This window comes from Osmerus eperlanus, chromosome 2 (genome assembly GCF_963692335.1).
Source record: "Osmerus eperlanus chromosome 2, fOsmEpe2.1, whole genome shotgun sequence".
Taxonomy (NCBI): domain Eukaryota; kingdom Metazoa; phylum Chordata; class Actinopteri; order Osmeriformes; family Osmeridae; genus Osmerus; species Osmerus eperlanus.
Window position 1 is genome coordinate 2,479,037 of NC_085019.1, and position 21,958 is coordinate 2,500,994.

The 21,958-nt window shown below is 47.9% G+C and overlaps 1 protein-coding gene across 1 annotated transcript in view; it reads right to left on the reverse strand.

Annotated features, from left to right (window-relative positions):
• ngfra (nerve growth factor receptor a (TNFR superfamily, member 16)) overlaps positions 1–20,711 on the reverse strand; it is a 23,541-nt gene extending 2,830 nt beyond the window's left edge. The window contains exons 1-5 of the mRNA XM_062486426.1: positions 20,321–20,711; positions 17,187–17,349; positions 11,423–11,785; positions 4,542–4,774; positions 3,636–3,828 (exon numbers count right to left, since the gene is read on the reverse strand). Of these exons, the coding sequence (XP_062342410.1) occupies positions 3,636–3,828; positions 4,542–4,774; positions 11,423–11,785; positions 17,187–17,349; positions 20,321–20,359 (991 nt within the window). The 5' untranslated portion in view covers positions 20,360–20,711. The remainder of the gene's footprint in view (positions 1–3,635; positions 3,829–4,541; positions 4,775–11,422; positions 11,786–17,186; positions 17,350–20,320) is intronic.
• Positions 20,712–21,958: the final 1,247 nt, after the last annotated feature.

Here is a 21,958-nt window from a genome sequence, read left to right on the forward strand (position 1 = left end):
ATTGGAACGGGCTCCGATAAGGCTTCGACTGGCCCTGATCAAAAGCTGTGTGCTCAGAGGCATGAACAGAGACCAGACAAGGACTCCCTGCTGTCACACCCTACTGTCAAGCTACTGCCGTGACTCTCACCGGCCAGGACGGAATCATCTCCTCCTCCTCTTGCTTCAACCCCCCCCCTCCCCCCATCCTCCTGCAGCTTTCTCCTCCTCCACCTCCTCTTCCTTCCGTCTACCAATGTGTCTGTGAAGGGAGTCAGGTGGCTGAGCGGTTAGGGAATCGGGCTAGTAATCTGAAGGTTGCCGGTTCGATTCCCCGCCAGGCAGAATGACGTTGTGTCTTTGGGCAAGGCACTTCACCCGACTTGCCTTGGGGGGAATGTCCCTGTACTTACTGTAAGTCGCTCTGGATAAGAGCGTCTGCTAAATGACTAAATGTAAATGTGTCTGCGATGGCTCATCTGTCTGATCACTTGACTGTAGTGTCCGACTCTATCCTGCTGCATGCTCTAACTCATTTACAATGCTTGTTCAATATGCTGTCCTTCCTGTCTGGGTCTGCCTGCGTAGCACTGTTTTTTAAAGGCTCTGCCCCCACCTCCATTCACTAGCTTCAGTAAACTGTCCCCTTCGCCTGCGAGTGATGAAGTTTGATTGACAGCTCCCGTATCTCTCATTCCTTTCGTGAGGTCAGATGCAGGACAGAAGCCTGAGAGATGGGGGGAGAGACGGGGGGAGAGACGGGGGAGACATAAATCTTGGTAAAGTGTAAACACCCCACCCCCACACTACCTGGGCCACAGCACATGAAGGAGTAGGGGAGCTTTGAAAGGTGAAAAAGGCAGATTGCTTTTGAGATTAGCAGATTGTACCTGAGTACTAAGGATACCTAACACAGATGTTTTCTGACATTTACTGGTAGTTTAGGGCAGCCTCTCAACAAGGTGGGGACTTTAACCCCTAACAGCATTTTTTTCCGCCTGTCAATCAAACTACTGGGGATTTGATGGCCAATCATATTCCTCTTTAAAAAAGATGAATTTACTGTTCACTGTTTCTGACAACTTTAAGTACGTGTTGCTCCAAGATTCATGCAGCATGCGTAAAGTCTGCTTTTTTTGCTCATTTGAAACAGGAAACCCTCGGATTCTTTATGTTTACCATGCATATTCTCTCTCCCCTCGGGTATTTTGACAAGCCCCCATTAGCAGTGCAGGAACTGGAACACAGGGACACAGGGCTGTGTTTTAATGGCTTCCACGCAGGCAAACTGCGCTAGCGCCAATTAGCACCTATTAGACCCTGCTGCTGGATCAGTCTGAAGCTCTCGGGTGGCAGAAAGATCAAGCCTGGGCTCCATCACACAACACCAGCTAATGAACCAATCACACAGAGAGACTTTGAGGTAAAAGGGGCGGACATTTTCTCAATGAACCAATCACGTGCTAATCCTCAAGAAAAGATGCCTTCTCGCCACTCCATTGTGCCGAGCGCCTTGAATTTCTTCCCTGGGAAAAAAGAGTGAATGGAACTTCCACAACGCAAACCATCGCCATAGAAATAGCCTCTCTTGTTCTTTTCCCATGATTCTTTTTATCCCCGTATTGGGGATCACGGAGATCCACAGAGCAACTCCTACCCAGGACGATGTGAGCTTCTCCCGGGCGTCAAGCTCTGTCCTGCTGACACGGGGGTAGATCCATATCAGCAGATATACTCACATGCTCTATCCGGGCTTGGTAACTTACTAATGTAATACTCTCTGTACCCAACTGCACTTACAAGTACGAACTGATGCGGACAAAAGATTGGTAGAGGATGTCTGGATCAGCACAACCTTCAGGCTCTGAACTCTGATGAACAAACTCTTCGCTCAGAGGATAGTCTGTTCTCTGAGCCAAACATTACTCTCGAGGAGAGACGGAGAGAGTGAAAGAGACAGAGAGAGTGAAAGAGACAGAGTGAAAGAGACAGAGAGAGTGAAAGAGACAGAGAGAGTGAAAGAGAGAGTGAAAGAGACAGAGAGAGTGAAAGAGACAGAGAGAGTGAAAGAGAGAGTGAAAGAGACAGAGTGAAAGAGACAGACAGAGAGTGAAAGAGACAGAGAGGGTGAAAGAGAGAGTGAAAGAGAGAGTGAAAGAGACAGACAGAGAGTGAAAGAGACAGACAGAGAGTGAAAGAGACAGAGAGAGTGAAAGAGACAGAGAGAGTGAAAGAGAGAGTGAAAGAGACAGAGAGAGTTAAAGAGACAGAGAGAGTGAAGAGAGAGTGAAAGAGACAGAGAGAGAGTGAACGAGAGAGTGAAAGAGACAGAGAGAGAGTGAAAGAGACAGAGAGAGAGTGAAAGAGACAGAGAGAGAGTGAAAGAGACAGAGAGAGAGTGAAAGAGAGAGAGAGAGAGTGAAAGAGACAGAGAGAGAGTGAAAGAGAGAGTGAAAGAGTGAAAGAGACAGAGATAGAGTGAAAGAGACAGAGATAGAGTGAAAGAGACAGAGATAGAGTGAAAGGAGACAGAGAGAGAGTGAAAGAGACAGAGAGAGAGTGAAAGAGACAGAGAGAGAGTGAAAGAGACAGAGAGAGAGTGAAAGAGAGAGTGAAAGAGTGAAAGAGAGAGTGAAAGAGACAGAGAGAGAGTGAAAGAGACAGAGAGAGAGTGAAAGAGAGAGTGAAAGAGTGAAAGATAGAGTGAAAGAGACAGAGAGAGAGTGAAAGAGACAGAGAGAGTGAAAGAAAAAGATGAGCGGCTAGCAGAGAGGTGGCTGTGTCTCCTGTATGAGGTCTGCTGGAGGCTTCTGGGTGTTCAGAGGACGCAGCGGATTCCTGAACCTCTTGCTTTCATTCATTCTCTCTTAAATGGTCATTCTCCTTTTTCGCAACCATTTACCATGGTATTTCCCACAATGCACTGTTCATGTTTTTTAAGCTTATTTGTCCTAGATAGCTGTGTTGTTATTCACCCTCCCCAAAAAACGATCTCTGACAAACTTTTGTTTCTTTCTCACTCTGACTTTCTGTCTCTCTCTCTCTCTCTCTCTCTCTCTCTCTCTCTCTCTCTCTCTCTCTCTCTCTCTCTCTCTCTCTCTCTCTCTCTCTCTCTCTCCCTCTCCCTCTCCCTCTCTCTCTCTCTCTCTCTCTCTCTCCCTCTCTCTCCCTCTCTCTACTCTATTTTTGTCTTTCTTTCTTTCTTTCTTTGGAGATCTCCCTCACATACCCTTTTTTCTCTCTTTCTCTCGTTCTCTCTCGCTCGTCTCCCCTCCAGTCCTTCATGACATCCCATTAAAAACACAGCCATGGTGATTTGCATGTCACCCATTAGTACTGGGCGTTTCTCGAACGCTTTTGCACAATAACTTCAACACATGTTACAGTACCTCATACCAATGTTAAATAAGGTCTATCATTTCCCCTATGTGACTTCTGGAGATAATGCTAATCAACTCACTGTCAAACAAGGTTACTTTGTAATAGGACTGCAACGACCAAAACCCTTCCACTACACGCCCACGGGAGACTGAACGATAGGGTATCATCGAATATCCAAATGTATACTTGAGTACGAGCAATGCGTAGGACGTGAGTGTACTCGGCGGTAGGCCAAGGGGCTCCAGCGTGGTTGCAGGGGTGCAGGAGGGACTGACCTATCTGGTCCGGAGACTGGGCAGCCTGGCCTTGCATCTGGGCCTGAGCCAACTGCTCCTGGAGACTCTGGCTGTCCACAGAGATGCCACTATCACTGTGGAGCTTCTCTCCTTCTGGCGTGGGCGTCTGATTGGCTGTGGCTGCTGCGAGGTTGTTAGCCGCTTGTTTGTTCTGCTTGCAGCTGATCCACCTGTGGGGGAGGAGCCAGAGGTAAGCCAACAGGAAGTGAGTCCAAGCCGAACACAACGACACCGATCCAAATAAACGCCCCTTGCAGAAAGTCTGGTTTGTAATGATGACCGGATGGTGAGAAGTGCTACGTGACAAGGTTTGTTGGTCAGGGTGAAACATGCGAGTTGTTTACTAATCTGCTCTGTATATGTTTAGACAATGGGAGAACAGCCAGTTGCAAACTTTGTCATGCTGGCAAATCTGACTCAAATAACATCTGGGTATCAGCTGTCTTTGATTCACTTTCATCAAATTGAGCGAAAGAATCTTACAGTAAACTGCATGTTTGTTGGTGTCCTGGCTAACATGTGACGTGTGTGTGTGTGTGTGTGTGTGTGCTGTGACCTGTGGAAGACGCAGGTGTGATGGAGTGGCAGTGGAAGTGGGTCAGCGTCTGGCCTGGATGTTTCACTAACTGCCTCTCCGCTCCGTCTCCACTTAGACATAGACTACATCTCCCAGCCACCCCGTCACCCCCTGATTGCTCGACCTGTCTCTCCTAGCTCACTTCCTCTCTTCCTGACGCAGCTCAGTGAAGGAGAAAAATGGCTGGGGCATTGTGTTTTTTATCTTTAGACAAAGTCATCTGTGTTTGCGTGCGTGTGAGTGTGTGTGTGTGAGTGTGTGTGTCTGTGTGTGTGTGTGTGTCTGTGTGTGTGTGATGCGTCCTGACCTTTGAAGACGATGTAGACCACCAGCCCCACCACCACGGCGGCCAGGATGGAGCAGTAGATGGGAATGAGGTTCTCGTTCAAAGGGTTGCCCAGGAAGCGTGGCGTGCTGGGGTTAGGTGTGGTGGTCTCCTCCCCTGGGGAGGGACTGATGGAGCCGTCGGGCAGGAAGTCCTGCATGGTGGAGAAGGAAGGCGTGTCCGAGGTGGGGGAGGTGTAGGTGGGAAGGAAGGGATCTGGAACAAGTAGAGAAAGAGAGAGCGAGAGCAAAATTGAGAGAGAGAGAGAGAGAGAGAGAGAGAGAGAGAGAGAGAGAGAGAGAGAGAGAGAGAGAGAGAGAGAGAGAGAGAGAGAGGAAAGGAGAGGTGTTAAAAGAGAGTCCTTTATGTGAGAACCGAAAGGACACATGCTGTCATCTTTTCAAATGAGGTTCTCATTAATGGTTCGGATTTATCGTCAAATTCAAACAATTAACCTTCGAGCAGAATGAAATATACATCGTCCTTTAGCAGTAAAAATGTCAAATTCAGTCACCTTGAAACCAACCCAGTAGGCAAACTGCAATAGCAAATATGAGAGTGAGGTAGAACGTAAGCCTCCCTGGACACAAAACAGTAATGAAAGTCCACACATTGACGTTCTGCGCAGTGAAAGCTTGAGAGACTGGGGTTTGTCACACAGTACGTGCCAGATGTCTGACAGCACTCTCATGTTCTAATGGGCAGATGGGCTGCAGCTAAGATGCGTTCAGGAGAGAGAGGAGGCCAGAGGGAGGTTCTCTGCCTGTCACTCACACACACACACACACACACACTCACACACACACACACACACTCACACACACACACACTCACACACACCTTCACTCTCTCAACACCTCTTCATCTGTTTAAGTCCCTTACATACATTACATGACACGCAGCCATGTGGCATGCTCACAGCCCAAAGTCGGCGGGCTTTAAGAGGTCAGTGTGGACCTGATTCTCTGGTGAGGCCAAAGAGGCTCTGTGCTACTGGGAAGATCTGGCCATCAGGACTAATCCAGCAAAGAGTCACATGAATGGTCCCATTTCCTCTCTCTCTCTCTCTCTCTCTCTCTCTCTCTCTCTCTCTCTCTCTCTCATCTCTCTCTCTCTCTCTCTCTCTCTCTCTCTCTCTCTCTCTCTCTCTTTCACTTACTCTCTCTGTCTCTCTCTCTGTCTCTCTCTGTCTCTCTTTCTCTCTCACTCTTTGTCTCTCACTCCTCTCTCGCCCTCTATTCTAACCCTTTCTTCTTCTTTCTCAGTAAATGACATTAATGATCAAGTGCAATTTTCCAGGTATGCCATGCCCTCCCTGAGGGTACAGCTCTCCCTGGATGACAACAGCGCTGTTCCCAGTAGGAACCCTGCTGTCCACTGCTCCACCGTGGAGGGGGGGCCGGGCTTGAAGATACAGCAGTAAGCACTCAGTACCCCTGGGTGGAGTTGCTCAGTGTTAACCAGGGTCAGCAGTGGACAGATGGTGGATGGGTGTGGTGGGGTGTGGTGAGTGTAATGTCAAAAGGCTTGGATGTGTGTCGGTGTTCTCCGGGAGAGCCCCAGGCTCAGTCAGGCTGCCTCACCTCTGCTCCTACTGCCTCGCCTCGGCATGCTGACTCACACAAAACCTGTTCTGCCATCCCTATTACGACGTAATGACATGTTTGTTGTTGGGTATAAATGAAAGGATACATGAATGTATTTTGGATCTGAAAACAGCATGTACTTTGTAACTGCTGGGAAATAATCGTTTTGTTCGGAAAAAAAAAGAAAAACTGACATAAGTGTCAGAGAAAAGCTGAAGAGAAACTGGTCTGAACTGGTCCAGGACAAGTCACATGACCGGATCGCCCAAGAAAGGCACTGGACCATCACAACAATCGGAAACGGACAGAACTAGAACTATTTTATCTGACAGGCCCATTTGTCCGACTTATACGCATTTATGGAACGCATCGTTTTCCGTAGAGGTAACGTCCCCTTAACCCCACGAGACACAGATGGGAGTCTGATGTGAAATTTGTGAAGTTCTGTCGTATGTTAGGACCAATTTCCTGCTTGGCTGTTGCCTTGGTGATGACAGGGCCTTCTTAGTTCTCTGGGAGGGGATAGGCTTACTGAAACTGTAGAGCGCCCTGCTGCTGAACAGTCACACACAGGGCATAATGCATGCCATATTTAGAAACAGAAAAAATAAGCTATTTAAAGAGATGGTATTGATTAAGGCGTATATAGGGAACAGTCACGTTGGGATGGGAACATTGCCATGTCTGTGCTATATGCAGTAAACTGCAACTGTGACCTTTAGATATCACAACACAGGGAACACACACCGCGTAGCACAATATGGCCGAACAACCTGGTGGGAGGACTGGAAATGGGATTGAAACTTGTGAGAAGACCACCGGTCACCAATCCTCCTACCGCTGGCACTGTGTGACTCACTATGAACCTGACTCATGCACACTGCTGTGTCACCAAGGTCAGGGTCAATTCACTTGCAGCTCAATCCATGTCCAATTGAAAGGATAACAGTGCCCCTTTAGCTCTTTATCTTCCATCAATCGGTTTAAAAGGGGATTGTGTGAGGTAAAAAAAAACTAAACGTTTGTACATACTTTTGAACTTCCTGGATTGAATTGTTGAAAGCCAACATGGCTGCCAACAGGCTCGGTCCATACACCAATGTCCCCTGTGAGGTTTGCATGCGTTGAGCCCCTACAGACCACCTCTCTCCTTCTGCACCCTGCCGTCGTCTCTCTGGGGGATCCTGGTCTACGCAAGAGTGACTCATCCAGCCTTCGACCTTTACAGTCATCATCACTTACTCCCTCCCTCGACCAATTTTCTCCCTCTCTCACTTTCTTTTCTCTCCCCCTCGATCTGTCCCTCTGCCTCCATATCTCTCCCCTTCTCACTCGCTCTCACCTCTCTCTCCCTCAGTGCCCCTCCCTCTCTCCTTCCTGGCTAGGGCCAGCAGGCTAGGTTGCTGGCCCTGATGTGGAGAAGGAGGCTGTGGACCAGGAGATAAAGCTGCGTCCGTCTGTCTCTCTCAGCTAGGAGGCAGTGGAGCCCAAAGATGGCGCTGGTTTTACAGTTTTATTTCAGCTTCAGTGGGTTTTAAAACGGGCCCCAGAAACATAAAACGCTTTATGAGCTCAGGCCCTGTTTATGAGAGGGTGTGGACAAGAGAACAAAGTTTATGTCTAATTTGGTGGTTCGGGTCTTTATGAGAAGGTTTGTGTGTCTGTGGAGAAGTTTCTCCTCATGGCTGCTCATCCTGGGTGGAGGACGGCCATTGTCACACAGTGACCTCTTTTATCAGGCTGAAAACACTTCTCCCTCTGTCTGTGTGCTTCATCTCTATCTCCCTCTCTCAGATCGAGCTCTAATGAACACCACACACACACACCCGACGGACACACACAGCCCCCACAGACACGCACACACACACACACACACACACACACACACACACACACACACACACACACACACACACACACACACACATAGCCATACATATGCATGTACTTGCATACAGATGAATTCAAGTTGGTGTTCTGCTTTCCATAGAGACAGGGTTAATAATGAGACTGGGTGCAGAGGGGGGGGGTGAGGGAGGGAAGGAGGGAAGGAGACAGAGACAGAAAGGGAGAGGAAGGAGGGAGAGTGGGGGAAGGGAGGGGAGGCGTAGGGGAGAGTGTTAGGGCAGTAGATGAACAGAGGCGCTGCTGTAAACTGTTCTGATTAGCAGGAGTAATTATACTGCAGCAGGGAAGACACTAAACAGGAGAGGAGAGGAGAGAGGAGAGGAAGAGAGGAGAGGAGAGGAGAGGAAGAGAGGAGAAGAGAGAGGAGATGAGAATTATAAGAAGTATGACAGAAAGAACTCTCCCACTGTCTGGTGTGTCTGAAATGAAGAGATAAAGATAGAAAAGAGGATAGTGTGTGCCAAATACACACACTGTTCTTATTGAGTTAATGGATCACCTTGGATTGGAAACAGAAAATATCCAAACGTCTGAGAAAGCTACCACAAGAACATCTACTCTCCAACAAAACATAATTTCCGTTATTCTTGGCAGTTATTCTCAAGCTATTTGACAAAACTCTCCATCTCTGTCATACACACCCAACCACCCCCACACACACACACTACACACACACAGCGACTAAAGTATTGAGTAAGAGAGCCGACTGTAAGTGTGCTTGGCAGCTGAGAGAAAGAGGGAGAGAGAGAGAGAGAGAGAGAGAGAGTGGTGTGTGTCCTGCTACAGAGTGTTAGGGCCTCACAGAGGTCACTCAGCGAAACCAGAGAGCCAGCAGGAGAAATCCCAGCACTCTTATCGACCCTCAACATAGAACAGCACAGCACATCTGCTGCAGAACTATCCTCTCTCTCTCTCTCTCTCTCTCTCTCTCTCTCTCTCTCTCTCTCTCTCTCTCTCTCTCTCTCTCTCTCTCTCTCTCCCTCTCCCTCTCTCTCTCTCCCTCTCTCTCTACCTCTCTACCTCTCTCCCTCTCTCTCTCTCTCTCTCTCTCTCTCTATCTCTCTCTCTCTCTCTCTCTCTCTCTCTCTCTCTCTCTCTCTCTCTCTCTCTCTCTCTCTCTCTCTCTGTCTCTCTGTCTCTCTCTCTCTCTCTCTCTCTCTACCTCTCTCCCCCTCTCCCTCTCCCTCTCCCTATCTCTATCTCCCTTTCCCTCTCCCTCTATCTCTCTCTCTCCTTTTCTCCTCCTACAACTAATGTATTGTCACACACACATACACACATTATCACACATACAGACCATGTGTCAAGCAGACAAATCAAATGAATAATGATATCTTCCCAGTGAGATGATGTTGTCCTGAAGAAGACATACGTGACGTCTCAGACCACCCTGGGAGTATTAGGACCAGTCCAGACATCATGCTCGATGACACACACATAAATGCTTGTGTGTGTGTGTGTGTGTGTGTGTGTGCAGACTAGTGTGTGAAATGACTCTAATTTCAGAAGGGTTCTGACATCTATCAAGGCCAGGTCAACCAGCATCACTGCACATACACAGATTCACACTCTCACACACGCTCGTATAGGGAAGAGGATGACAGGTCAGAGGTGTTGGCAGCTGTGGCAGTTTTAACTCTGTGTTTTAACTCTGCGTGTGGTCGATTAAGGGGCCAGCACAAGGCTGTATTGTCCTGTGATCTACATCACACCCACAGTCCTGGAAAAGATCGTCGTCGCGTGAGAAACACACAGTTTGATTGGATTTCTCTAAGAAACCCTCTCATGCCATTCGTGTTTCTATCTAATACTCTCTATTCCGTAGTTCCTCATCTTTTCTAACGTTGATCATGAACTTCAAAGGTGGGGGATTCATGGGATTGGGATATTGGACAGTTGTTTGGACAGAAAGTTTCGCCTGGTCTTTTTTCCCTGCTGTTTTCATGGACTTTCCTCTCATTCCTCCTGGCTCTAATCTCTCTCTGCCTGAACAGAGACATCCCTGCTTGATCAGAAGCAGGTTCCTCTGGCTCAGAAGCACAGAGGAACAGCTGCAGGAGAGGATACCAAGATGTGTGTGTGAGAGAGAGAGAGAGAGAGAGAGAGAGAGAGAGAGAGAGAGAGAGAGAGAGAGAGAGAGAGAGAGAGAGAGAGAGAGAGAGAGAGAGAGAGAGAGAGAGAGAGAGAGAGAGAGAGAGAGAGTGTGACCTGTTATCAGCTAATCCTTCCCTCCTGCTCTCCTGACTTTTCTGGTTTTATCTTTCCTCAGCCTAGTTCACGCTCCAACGCAGGACTGTCAGATAGGGTTTAGACACGACAGCACCTGAAGAATATCTGGAATTTACTACCTCCATCTGTCCCACAAACATGTCCACTAGACAGCAGCAGGTGCCCACAGAGCTTCACTAATACCTCTGCAACGTGGCACACTCTGAGCCAGGTACACTAAACTCGGCCCAAAGACGACCTACCCCAGTCCAAATTCCCAAAGTAACTTCCAAAACCCATTTTCTATCCACGATAAAACAAATATGTTGAAGACCCAAAGTCAATATGAGGCCCTGCTTGGTTTTGCATCTTACCATTGGCTGAGCTTTGGGAACATTCTACACCTACCAAAGGTTTCCTACATTGTATCCATTCATACCATAACAAGCATAGGCATGTTCTACCGTCTAACTATTCCTGACTTCCAGTGAAGGGAGTCCTGCAGATATCTTACAGCAACAACACATAGGCCTCCCAAAGCCAGGCCTTGTTCTGCAGTGACAGGGCAGATTTCATGCCACGTCCAGCCCTGCTAAATTACTACTTCCTGGGCCTTTAGTGCTCAGCTACTAATCTGCCAGTCCTGGTGTTAGAAAAGAGTAAGCTGTATTTCTTGACACTCCAGCACTTTCTGACCTTAATGACCAGATGTTCTGCTTCTAACCTTTGACAGTTTGACCGGTGTTAACCTCTGACCCTGACTGTTAGAAGAGACACATGTGGAAGACACGCCCGTTGACCTGTCCCATTCACACGAGAAAGAAAACATTGTTATAGACGTGTAGCTATTTGCTATAGCCATGGTTGGTCAGAGAGGTCAACATAAATTCCCAGACTGCGCTACTGTGCGTGTGTCTAGGTGTGTGTGTCTAGGTGTCTGTGTCTGGGTGTCTGTATCTAGGTGTCTGTGTGTGTCTAAGTGTCTGTGTGTGTCTAGGTGTGTGTGTGTGTGTCTAGGTGTCTGTGTGTGTGTGTGTGTGTGTGTGTCTAGGGGTCTCTGTGTGTGTGTGTGTGTGTGTGTGTGTCTAGGGGTCTCTCCATGTGTGTGTGTGTGTCTAGGGGTCTCTCCATGTGTGTGTGTCTACGGAAGGGGATGTCTTACTGTGGCAGACGGAGTCCTCGAGCGGGGTGCAGGGACTCATCTCCACCTCGATGCCCTCGTCACAGACAGTGCAGGGCAGGCAGGGGTCCAGCGAGCTGTCCCGGTCCGAGTAGGAGTCGTCGATGCACTCCTCACACACGGTGTCGTGGTTGTACTCGCAGTGGCCCTGCACGCCCTGCCCGCTGGGACACACGGTGCACGGCTCGCAGCGCAGGCTCAGGTCGTTGAAGAAGTAGCCGTAGTTGCAGACGCAGATGGCGTCGTTGGAGTCGGTGCACGGCGTCTGCATGCGCATCAGGCCTGTACACTGGGTGCACGGCAGACAGACCTCTGTGAGGCTGTAGTTCTCCGAGTAGGTCTCACCTGTGGGGTGGGGTCAGAGGGATGGGGGGGAAGGTGGTAAGAGAGAGGAGATGGAGGGAGGGGAGGATGGAGGAGAAGAGAGTGTATTATAAATATGAGTAGGGGACATGACTAAACGAAGAGGCAGAGAGAGAAAGAGACAGTCAATTCAGGGATATTCATCATGTTTATTGGAAGTTTGTTTAAAAGGTGGAAGCATCGATCCAGGCGGCTGGGAGTGATTCGTGTCCTGGGGGATGAGGATGGTGTTCGGGTTGGGGAGAGATCCCCAAGCCTGCTGTGCTCATTATTTTATCGATCACAGTGTGGACTCTACCGAGTACGCTGAATCATCCACAACATGACCTGCCGTGATGTCCGACGTCGTGGACAGAGATGATGAGATGATGAGGCCTCTGTTCCCAAGCATCTCAGCCTGATCGTGGATGACCTGGCTGTGATGGAGGGGGAAGCAGGAACAGACTGAGTGCTCTGTGTGGAGCAGGCTAAACCCACCTGGGTTACACACACACACACACAACTTAGACACCTGAGCGTGTTCTGAATCTATTCTTCCAGGCCCATCTCCAATGTTTGCTTTCCAGGAACGTTTTCTTGGAGGAAGCGATTTGAAAATACTCTCACTGCCACCAAAGTGATGACCCTGCACCAGGTTATTCTCACGCGGGTAGATCTTAGCAGCACAAAGTAGTCGATTAATATTGCATGTTCATATATAATTATTTTCAGATATAATTGGAAACGTACTGAATTATTCATGGGGTGTGTTGTGTCCCATGAATGTGTGTGCACTGTAAAAAAGGTCTGCTAAAATACAAGAAATCAACACTAAATTTGAAGAGAAAATGACTTAATACTAGTGAAATTATCTTGCTGCATGGACTAGAAATAAGTAGGCTTAAGAATATACCACAAATTAAAAGATAGAAACTAGTAAATCATTTTTGAAACAAGATAATAAATATTATCTTTCCAGAACTAAGATTTTAAATCTTGGCAAGCAGAACAATTTGCAGTGTGTGTGTGTGTGTGTGTGTGTGTGTGTGTGTGTGTGTGTGTGTGTGTGTGTGTGTGTGTCGGGGGCTGGGCAGAGGGACTAGGATAAGAGAGCACAGTAGGCATGCAGGGGGAGGGGCCAAGTTCCTCAAATCCCACTTTTCCTTTCGTGACGATCTCCAAAAGGAGCGAGGGAGAGAGGCCACCTCGGGAGCCGCGCTCCAACTCGAAGGTACAGCTTTGAGGCTTTCCCCTCGCATGGAAACAACATTCAAGCGTAATTATTGTGCGTGTTTTAGGGATATACTGTGTGTTAGTGTGCTTCTGAATGTGTGTGTGTGTGTGTGTGTGTGTGTGTGTGGGGGCATATTAAGTACAAGTGTGTCTGTCTGCAGGGCGGCAGTTGTTCTCGTGTTGAGTAACTGTGTACTGCCGGTGTGAAAAGGCCTCCAGCGATGTCCCAGCACTGGTGTTCCCTCGTAAGCTGCCTTGGCATGTAAACACTAGCAGACTCTGCTACTAATAGCTGTAACACCTTCCCAACAGCAGCGCGGCTCAGAGGTTCACAACGACAGCCACGCTCTTGACAGTCAAAGAACACCCTGGATAAGTAATGGATCTGAGATGTCAGACCAGGATAAAAATGGCAGTCTCTTACCCTGAACACCGGACTAGAAACTAGGTCAGTGCTACAGAACCTGAAGCGAAGATTTACAGAACCACTGGAGGATTTGAGATCATATTAAAACAATGAGGGTACAGACCAGGCCTCCAGATCAACAACTAGAATCTGCTGGAGAACCAGACCTGGGAACCGCTCGCGTGCTGGCAGTCTGGAGGGTTAATCTCCGCCAGTCGCTAACCCTGAAGTCGGTTCCGAAGGTCTCCCTCAGGGGCAAGTTGTGAAGACTCGGCCCTGAACACCGACAGTGACTGAGTGTTCTGGGCCTTCGATCGGACGGATAAATAACTGACCTCAGGGGTGAAGAACGATATGAAGAAGTGAACCAGGAGCCTTTGTTTTCTTTTCATTCAGGCTCGTCGAAGCAACTTTCCCCTCATCCTTTCCAATTACCCCACAGCGCACAGGCCTCCGCCTAAATTTAGCCTTCGTGCATTAGTCCCCTCGCAGTCACTGGATATAAACACGCCTAAACGCGACCATATGTACAGAAAGAGAACGAGAGAGGGATTTAGAGAGAGATAGACAGAGAGCTTGGGACTGAGCACCACATTGGAGGTGAGTTTGCGTGGGTTGCTGTGTGAGGGTCTGAGCTATCTGAGCCGTCCTCAAGCCTGTCCCAGCCTCTCAGGGAGAACCACCCCTGTCGTTCATCTCCCCAGGCCAGAAAAAGCATGTCACCGGTTTGTGGTTGACATGGGGGTGGGGGTGGGGGTTGAGGCTGAAAAGTGCATTACAAATGTGCCAATTCAGCATGAGAAGCCCCTACTCAAACACTCTGGTGGGCTTCAGTCCCATTACAGCCATCAATAATGCATGTTTGGACATCCTTGAGAATCTCCAATGTCCATCCTCTCGTCTTCACAATCAGCATATTCTGGCTGGGAGCTTCCAGAGTGGAGATCTGGTGTGTCCGTGCAGACATCAGCCGACACTGGCCCTTCCGCTCGCTCCCACAGCGCTCAGTACAATGTTCCCAAAACGTCTTTGTCTTGTAAACTTTAACCATCGCTAAGGCTGTGTGCAATTACTGACACGCTTCAACTATTCCCCTCCTCTTTCTTCCCCTCAGCTTTGAAACATCTGTTTAGGATATTATTAATGTAATTATTAGGACATTAAATGGGAAACTCATAGTGTTTGGAGACAATCTGGAATTATCCCTTATAATGCTGCTTTCTACTGGTCTAGGGTCAGTGGAGTGGTGCAGCATATTTTCTCTCTCTCTCTCTCTCTCTCTCTCTCTCTCTCTCTCTCTCTCTCTCTCTCTCTCTCTCTCTCTCTCTCTCTCTCTCTCTCCCTCTCTCCCTCCCTCCCTCCCTCCCTCCCCCTCTCTCTCTCTCTCTCTCTCTCTCTCTCTCTCTGTCTCTCTCTCTCTCTCCCTCCCTCTCTCTATCTCTCTCCTTCTCTCTTACTGATTCACAATCAGCTGGAGTCCTCTCTCTAACACAATTCACTGGCTGACGAGCTACGCTTCTCTTTCTGCCTGAAATCCCCCCTGACAACCAATCAGTCAGAGGTCTTTGTGAGCCCCCTCTCTGATTGGTGGGGCAGTTCCTGTCCTGTCTCCAGCCCCAGTCCTCCCCGGTCCTCCCCAGCCAGCACCCTTCCTTTATCTGCGGCTCTGCTGAGGAAGGCTCTGCTCATGTTGTGTCCCTTGATGGGCTGAGATGGGAGGAAAGGGCTGATAAATATTTCAGCCCTGACATTGGCAGCTGTCTAGACCTGGGGGGTGGGAGGCCATGGGGGAAGGGATGGTTACTCCTACAGGAAGTAGAGTATTAGGGGGAAGTGGTAAATATAGATGCACCTATAATTACCATGAAACAGGAAATGGATGCACTTTTTTTTTTACGTTTGAGTTTCAAATATTTATATCTGCACTTTAGGAGGAAGAGGCACTATAGCTTTTGTTTTTCAGGTAAAGGTCAGTGACGTCCGTTGCATTCCATTTTAGATGCTCTTAGAGTCTGTGTCCAAACCAGTTTGTGAATCTGTGCTATCTGTGCACCAGGTACATCACAATGTTATCAAGGGAAAACTGCGAAAACAAGACACAAATAGACTGTCAGTGGAAATTGACTGACACCTCTTGGGTATTCCAGCTTAATTGCTGGATGTTAACGCCACTGACTACTGTTTCTGTACAGTAGCTCAAGATAATTGCTCTCCATCGGAGGCACAATGTGCTTTGCAATATGGCGTAATTAACAGGATCAAATGAGTGAAGGTCCATTGATGTAGCGCTATGCATGATGAATGAGCAGAGCAGGCCCTGCCCTTTGGTGCTGAGACCAGCGGATGAGTCACACAGTCTGTTTGGAGGAGTGATGTGCTGTGGGGCCGGCGGAGGTAGATGGAGAGGGGGGGGGGGGGGGGGGGGCTGACAGTCACAGACTCCGGCTGTACTCTGCAACCAAGCAGACAGTCAGTCTGGAAGTTGCTATACTTAGTGGGAACTAGGCAAAATATGCCATAAACGTGACACAAACTGGTCTTCGAGTCAATCTTACAGTCTCCTAAGATTTATAAATTGTATCTGTTTCTCCTCACAATTTCCTATTATAATCCATCACTTGACTGATAATTTTGAATTAATCTCCATCCTCCTACGTCCACAACCATCTCTGGATGTGGACATCTCGTTTAGGTTTCATTTTGTGTGGCTGGATGTACAACAAATTGCATGCTTCAAAGAAATCAATATCCAGCAGGTAGCTCTCAATCAATCACTATGGTTGAAATGGTCTTTTCGCATTCTGTGCCAGCAACCGGGTCAAGTGTGTGGTAAAACTGAAGACAGTGAGCACTTCAAAATTGCAACGTACGTAATTTTCCATTTGCGGTGGTTTTTAAAGGACGTCTTTTAAAAAGAGGTCTCAAAAGGATCAAGCTCTGTATACATAAAGGATCGATTAAAGTTTTGCAAATTCTGGTCTTTCACCCCTACAATGACCTATATGAAATGTTCTTTGACTTCGACTGCGTTCTGTCAGGGTATGTAGGGCACCATCTTAAAGGGCACCAGAGAGGCTGAGAGAATATTAAAGCGTCTGGGATGAGGAGCACAAGTTTGTTTGTGAAGAACACTCTCCCTCTCTGGGACGTCATGTTGTTGGCACCCCTCCCACCCTGTCCTCCCATGGAATCACTGCTAATGTTTCACATCCTGGTCTGGAAGTGAACACATTCGTATCCCCGTACATAAAAAACACTGAAGTGGAATGACAGGGTCCCAAAAAAACAGTTTTAAGATTATTTTCTCATTTTTTTATATACATACAGCAAATGAGGAAATAAGACCACAGCATTTGACTTGACCTAGCTCATTCTGTTCTCTTCAGTTTTCAGTGTAGTCGAGTTGTCCGTTCGTTCGGACGTGCGAACACAGAGACGTGTCCATTATGCATGAGGCGCGCCTGTGCTCGTGAGCACGTCTCCGTGCGGCCACACACGCAGGAGCGTACCAACACGTTTGCCCTGCGTGTTTGTGTTTGTGCTGTACGTCCATGCCATGGGAGTCAGGTGGCTGAGCGGTGAGGGAATCGGACTAGTAATCAGAAGGTTGCTGGTTCGATCCCCGGCTCTGCCAAATGACGTTGTGTCCTTGGGCAAGGCACTTCACCCTGCTTGCCTCGGGGGGGAATGTCCCTGTACTTACTGTAAGTCGCTCTGGATAAGAGCGTCTGCTAAATGACTAAATGTAAATGTAATGCTACTCACTGTCCATGCACTGGGAGCAGACGGTCTGGGAGGTTCCGCAAGGCCGCACCACACCCTCCCCTGGGGGACACTCCTCGCAGCAGTCTCCGCTCCGGGTGTACTGGCCCGACTCGCAGGGCTGCAGCACGGCTCGCTCCGTCTTGGAGCCCAGTACCATCCCCACCTGCCATGGATGAGCACAGAGACAGCATGTTACACACGGGACACTCACACAACACACACAAAGCAAGTGAGAGGTGCGAACGCTCTTGAATGGCACCCAGGGTTTGCTACGTGTTCTTCTTTCAGATAACCCTATCATGAACTGCAATAAATCATTCTCTCTTCACACAAATGGGCAAACGCAGTTCATGTGCTCGAAGTACCTCAGAGCTCCCCCGACAACAACAAAAAAAAACACGTACTTCAAACCAACTACCATGAAACACATGTTCACACAGTATAATTTGCCCCCCCAGCCTAATGGTCAGGGGTAAGACCAAGTGACCACTCCCAACTCCAGAACATCACACACACACACAGATACAGGAAGTGAGAACTGTTTTCATTTTCCTCAGCTCCAGCATCAAGCCACGGTGGGACATGCCTGCATTTGCGATCACTTTAAGGGTGTTTATTCCTCCTCAGGATGTAGTATTCTGGCATGTTCTGTGTGTTCTGGCTGAGACGGAGACCCAGGTGGGAGTGCTCTGCACAGCTTATCTCTCTGAGGCCAAACTCAGCTGTCCTTGGAGGAGACAGAGTGGTCAGTTTAGACCCGGAGGGGGCCCTAGCAGGGCTAGGCTCACTGCATGTCTGCTCTGACTGCCAAGTTACTCCAGCACAGTTGACCCGCTGGACTTTAAATATCTACTCTTGATACTGTACTAATGAGCACTTAACATTGCAACACTGCCATGTTCCAATGTAGTCGTTTGCTAGACCTCAGTTTGTACACATACAGTCTTCCATCCCCCCCTCTCTCTCCCCCTCTCTCTATGGCTCTCTAACACATACACAGCAAAGACACACACACACACACTTCCTACCAATGACAGTCTAGTACTGATCTCCTCCCTCCCTGTAATTATTCAGTTTTAGCATTTTTCCTACTCCTTTCTCTATCAAGCTCTCTCTATCTCTCTATTAATCTCTCTCTCTCTCTCTCTCTCTCTCTCTCTCTCTCTCTGTCTCTCTCTCTCTTTCTCTCTGTGTTTCTCATCTCTTGACCGGTCTCTCCTGAGATTTGCAAACTATTTAGCTGTACTATAAATGCCATAGAAACTGAAGTATGCTGGAAACAGTACAATATATTGATGTAAGCATACAAGATGCAAACCACATCAAGTTAAGGAACATTAGCTTCATTTGACTAAACTGCTTTCATGTTTCATGACTTTGGCATGGCACAGAACATTTTCTTTTTCTTCACCATTCTTGCTTGCCGAGACGCCTGCTCTCATTCACTCTCCCCCTCTCCCCCCTCCCCTCTCTACCCCTGCTTTCATTCAAAAACAGATGCATCGAGAGACGAGGCCCCCCCCCTCCCATCTCCCTCTTTCTTTCTGTCTCTGTCTCTCTCCCTCTCCTTCTATCTCCCTCTCTCCCTCTCCCTCTCTCTCTCTCTCTCTCTCTCTCTCTCTCTCTCTCTCTCTCTCTCTCTCTCTCTCTCTCTCCCTCCCTCTCCCGCTCCCTCTCTCTCTCCCTCCCATCTCTCTCTCTCTCTCTCCCTCTCTCTCTCTCTCTCTCTCTCTCTCTCTCTCTCTCTCTCTCTCTCTCTCTCTCTCTCTCTCTCTCTCCCTCTCCCTTTCTCTCTCTCTCTCTCCCTCGCTCTCTCTCTCTCTCTATCCCTCTCTCTCTCTCTGTATATCTCCTTTATCACTCTGTCTTCTTTATCTTTCCAGGCCCCCCAGTGATATCCTCTACCTTCCTCCTAATCTCATCACCTCCATATCTTTACGTCATGTCTCCATCTCCTAGACTTGCCCACAGCACTGCCAAATACACATCAATACCTTCTCATATCCACGTATCCATTAAAGCATTGGCCCCGAACAGATTAGATTTGAATGTGGTTGTGGGTGTGGGTGACACAAGAGTATAAGCTAAGAATGTTGCCTAAGACTTAAGCCTCAGTGCTTGGGTGGCTCCTGTCAACGAGCCTCTCCTTCAGTTCACACAAGGTAAAACACACGTGTGTACACGCATGGATATACACATTTATATATACACACATATATACACGCACGCACGCAAGGTCACCCAGACTCGGCCTGTGTGTTTTGTAGTCTTTTAAATTTCATAGTCAATTAGAACATTTATTTCTCAATCTAACTCCAGGAGTGTCCAGCAGTTGCAGCCTGCTGCAAAGCAGCTGTCATAACAGCCTGGTCCGAGCCATACGGTGCTCCTCATATGGACTGTGAGACAGAGCGCGCATCAGTGTGACCAGCTGCCCTGGACACACCGCGAGGTCTACTGTAGGACTGATACCTCACGTCATCGTTATCATCTTCATCTCAATCATCCCCACCGTTATCTTCTTCATCACGGTCATCACCGCCATCATCGTCACTTTGATTCAGCACTTTATCGTCTCGATTATTTCCTAAATCTCAAACCCATTGACTGATAACTCCGAATACAACTGATAACTTCTGAGCGGGTCTCTACACTAGGCTACTGTGTACTGACGGATATTTCAGTTCAAAATATCTGATCAGATTGTATGCAAAAGGACAATGAACATGTGATCATACAGGGGAACTACAACTCTGGATTATCGTACGCACTGTCACTACTGTTAGACGCAGTCACAGTAAATCCATGAAACACACGGTACAGATTACGCAGATATCCGGTTTTACTCAATTATGTTCCTATTTTGATTTGCAAACGATGATAAGGCCTCGATGATAATTACCATCATACTATGAGCTCGTAGCATTAGTTAATCTCAGATACGGTGATTGACGACCATCACTTCACCAGCACTTTGAGAAACACTCGGGACATTACTAAAGCAAGTCGCTTCAACACGACTCAACTATCTGTATCTCAACAAATACGACGAAAAAAGAGCCTTTGTTTTCAGGGAAAATGCAGACATACAGGAACAAACATTCCTATGAATCAGATAAATCAAGTCCACTCACCACAATAAACACCACCAGCAGCGATATGGTTCTCATCATGCTTCGCTTTCCGAGAGTATCATAAACAAACGGACTGTACTAAGTAGAACATGCAAAGTGGGTAAGAGAAGGCAAACTGTTCATCCTAATTCCAGAGACAATATTATTTTATCGATGACCCCGCGGCTCATTTCCCGTGCTCCTCTCTTCACTGTGGCGTTCGGGACATTTGAAGTGAGGTGCGTCGCTTTGGCAGGTCTCTTGTGCGTGCCGCGTCCACGCGCAGACCGACAGTACTGTACTAAGGGCTATCCAGCAGTGCACTGCGGAGGCGAGAGTCGTGCACGACTAGAAGAGGGGCACGTCCACCACTGTGTCTCCTGCAGCAGAAGACTCCTGCGATTTGTGCAGTAAATATCTGAGGTTCACCTCGAGTCACTCACTCTCTCTCTCTCTCTCTCTCTCGTGCTCTCTCTCTCTCACTCTCACTCTCTCTCTCATGCCTTCACCTGCAGAGAGTGAATCGCAGGTTGAATCAACTTTAACTCATTTTGTGGGTAAGTCTTGCCACATCTCAAAAGTTAAACGGTTAAACGGTTTCGCAAGTCAAACAGTCTTGTATTTAAACACGTTGCGATATGCGATTCTGTTATTCAGAGCTTGTAGAAGTGAGAAAGCATCTGATTGTCTTTACTCTCCCTCTTAATGACTCACGAGGCACTTAGCTAAGCGTTCTGTAGAAAATACCACAAGAGGGCGACTGCACTAAACTGGTCTGACGAATTGTGGTGATTTTTAGCTGAAGATTAATTGAGAGTGATGAGGCTGTCTTGTCTTACAGGAAGTCAATTGACAGAGGGATCGAGGATGCATACTTTCATGAATGAATAAACTGAATTACTATTGACCCATTTTTTACAACATATTATATCCCATCATGCTGTAATGTCATTCCAAGGCATGCTCAATACCATATTATTACTTGAACACTGTATTATATTATACATTTTGAGACATAGATGAGGATTTGAGAGCAGGTTTGGATTCCACATTGAGCCATTTCAAATATGAACAAAGCTCTGGGACATGTTCTGTATTGATGTACCAGTCGAAGCGAAACCACAGCAGAAGTTCTTCAGAACCACTGAAAGCCCACTAATGCATGCCTGAGCACTGTAACTGTGTTTACGTCTCATTAAAGTAATCAGCCCCAACACTTAAGGAAAACCCGTGTTGATGGATATTGATCTGCGAGAATCTGGTGTGCTAAAGTCGAACCCTCTCCATCTTAACTCTCTCACAGATGTGGCTTTGTGCTAGCTCCACCCACTCCTCACCTATAAGAAGAGATGTTGGTGTGGGCAAATGTATGTGTGAGGGGGGGGGGGGGACAGTGTGATTAGGTTACACTGGTGAAATTTGGTGGAAGGATCTCCTATATTGATCTCAGGACACGTCAATAATTCCACTTCCTACATCCTCCCTTGAGACTTCCGGAACACTGCCCGGAGCCCACTCCCCATTCTGAGGACTCACAGTCGCTGGAGGCAAAGTAAAGGACAAGAGGCCGCAAACTGCACATTTGTCTCATGAACATGCCTTCTCTGGTCCTGCAGGAGTTCTGTAGTCCTGCAAGACTCCCGCCTCTGTTGTGTGATG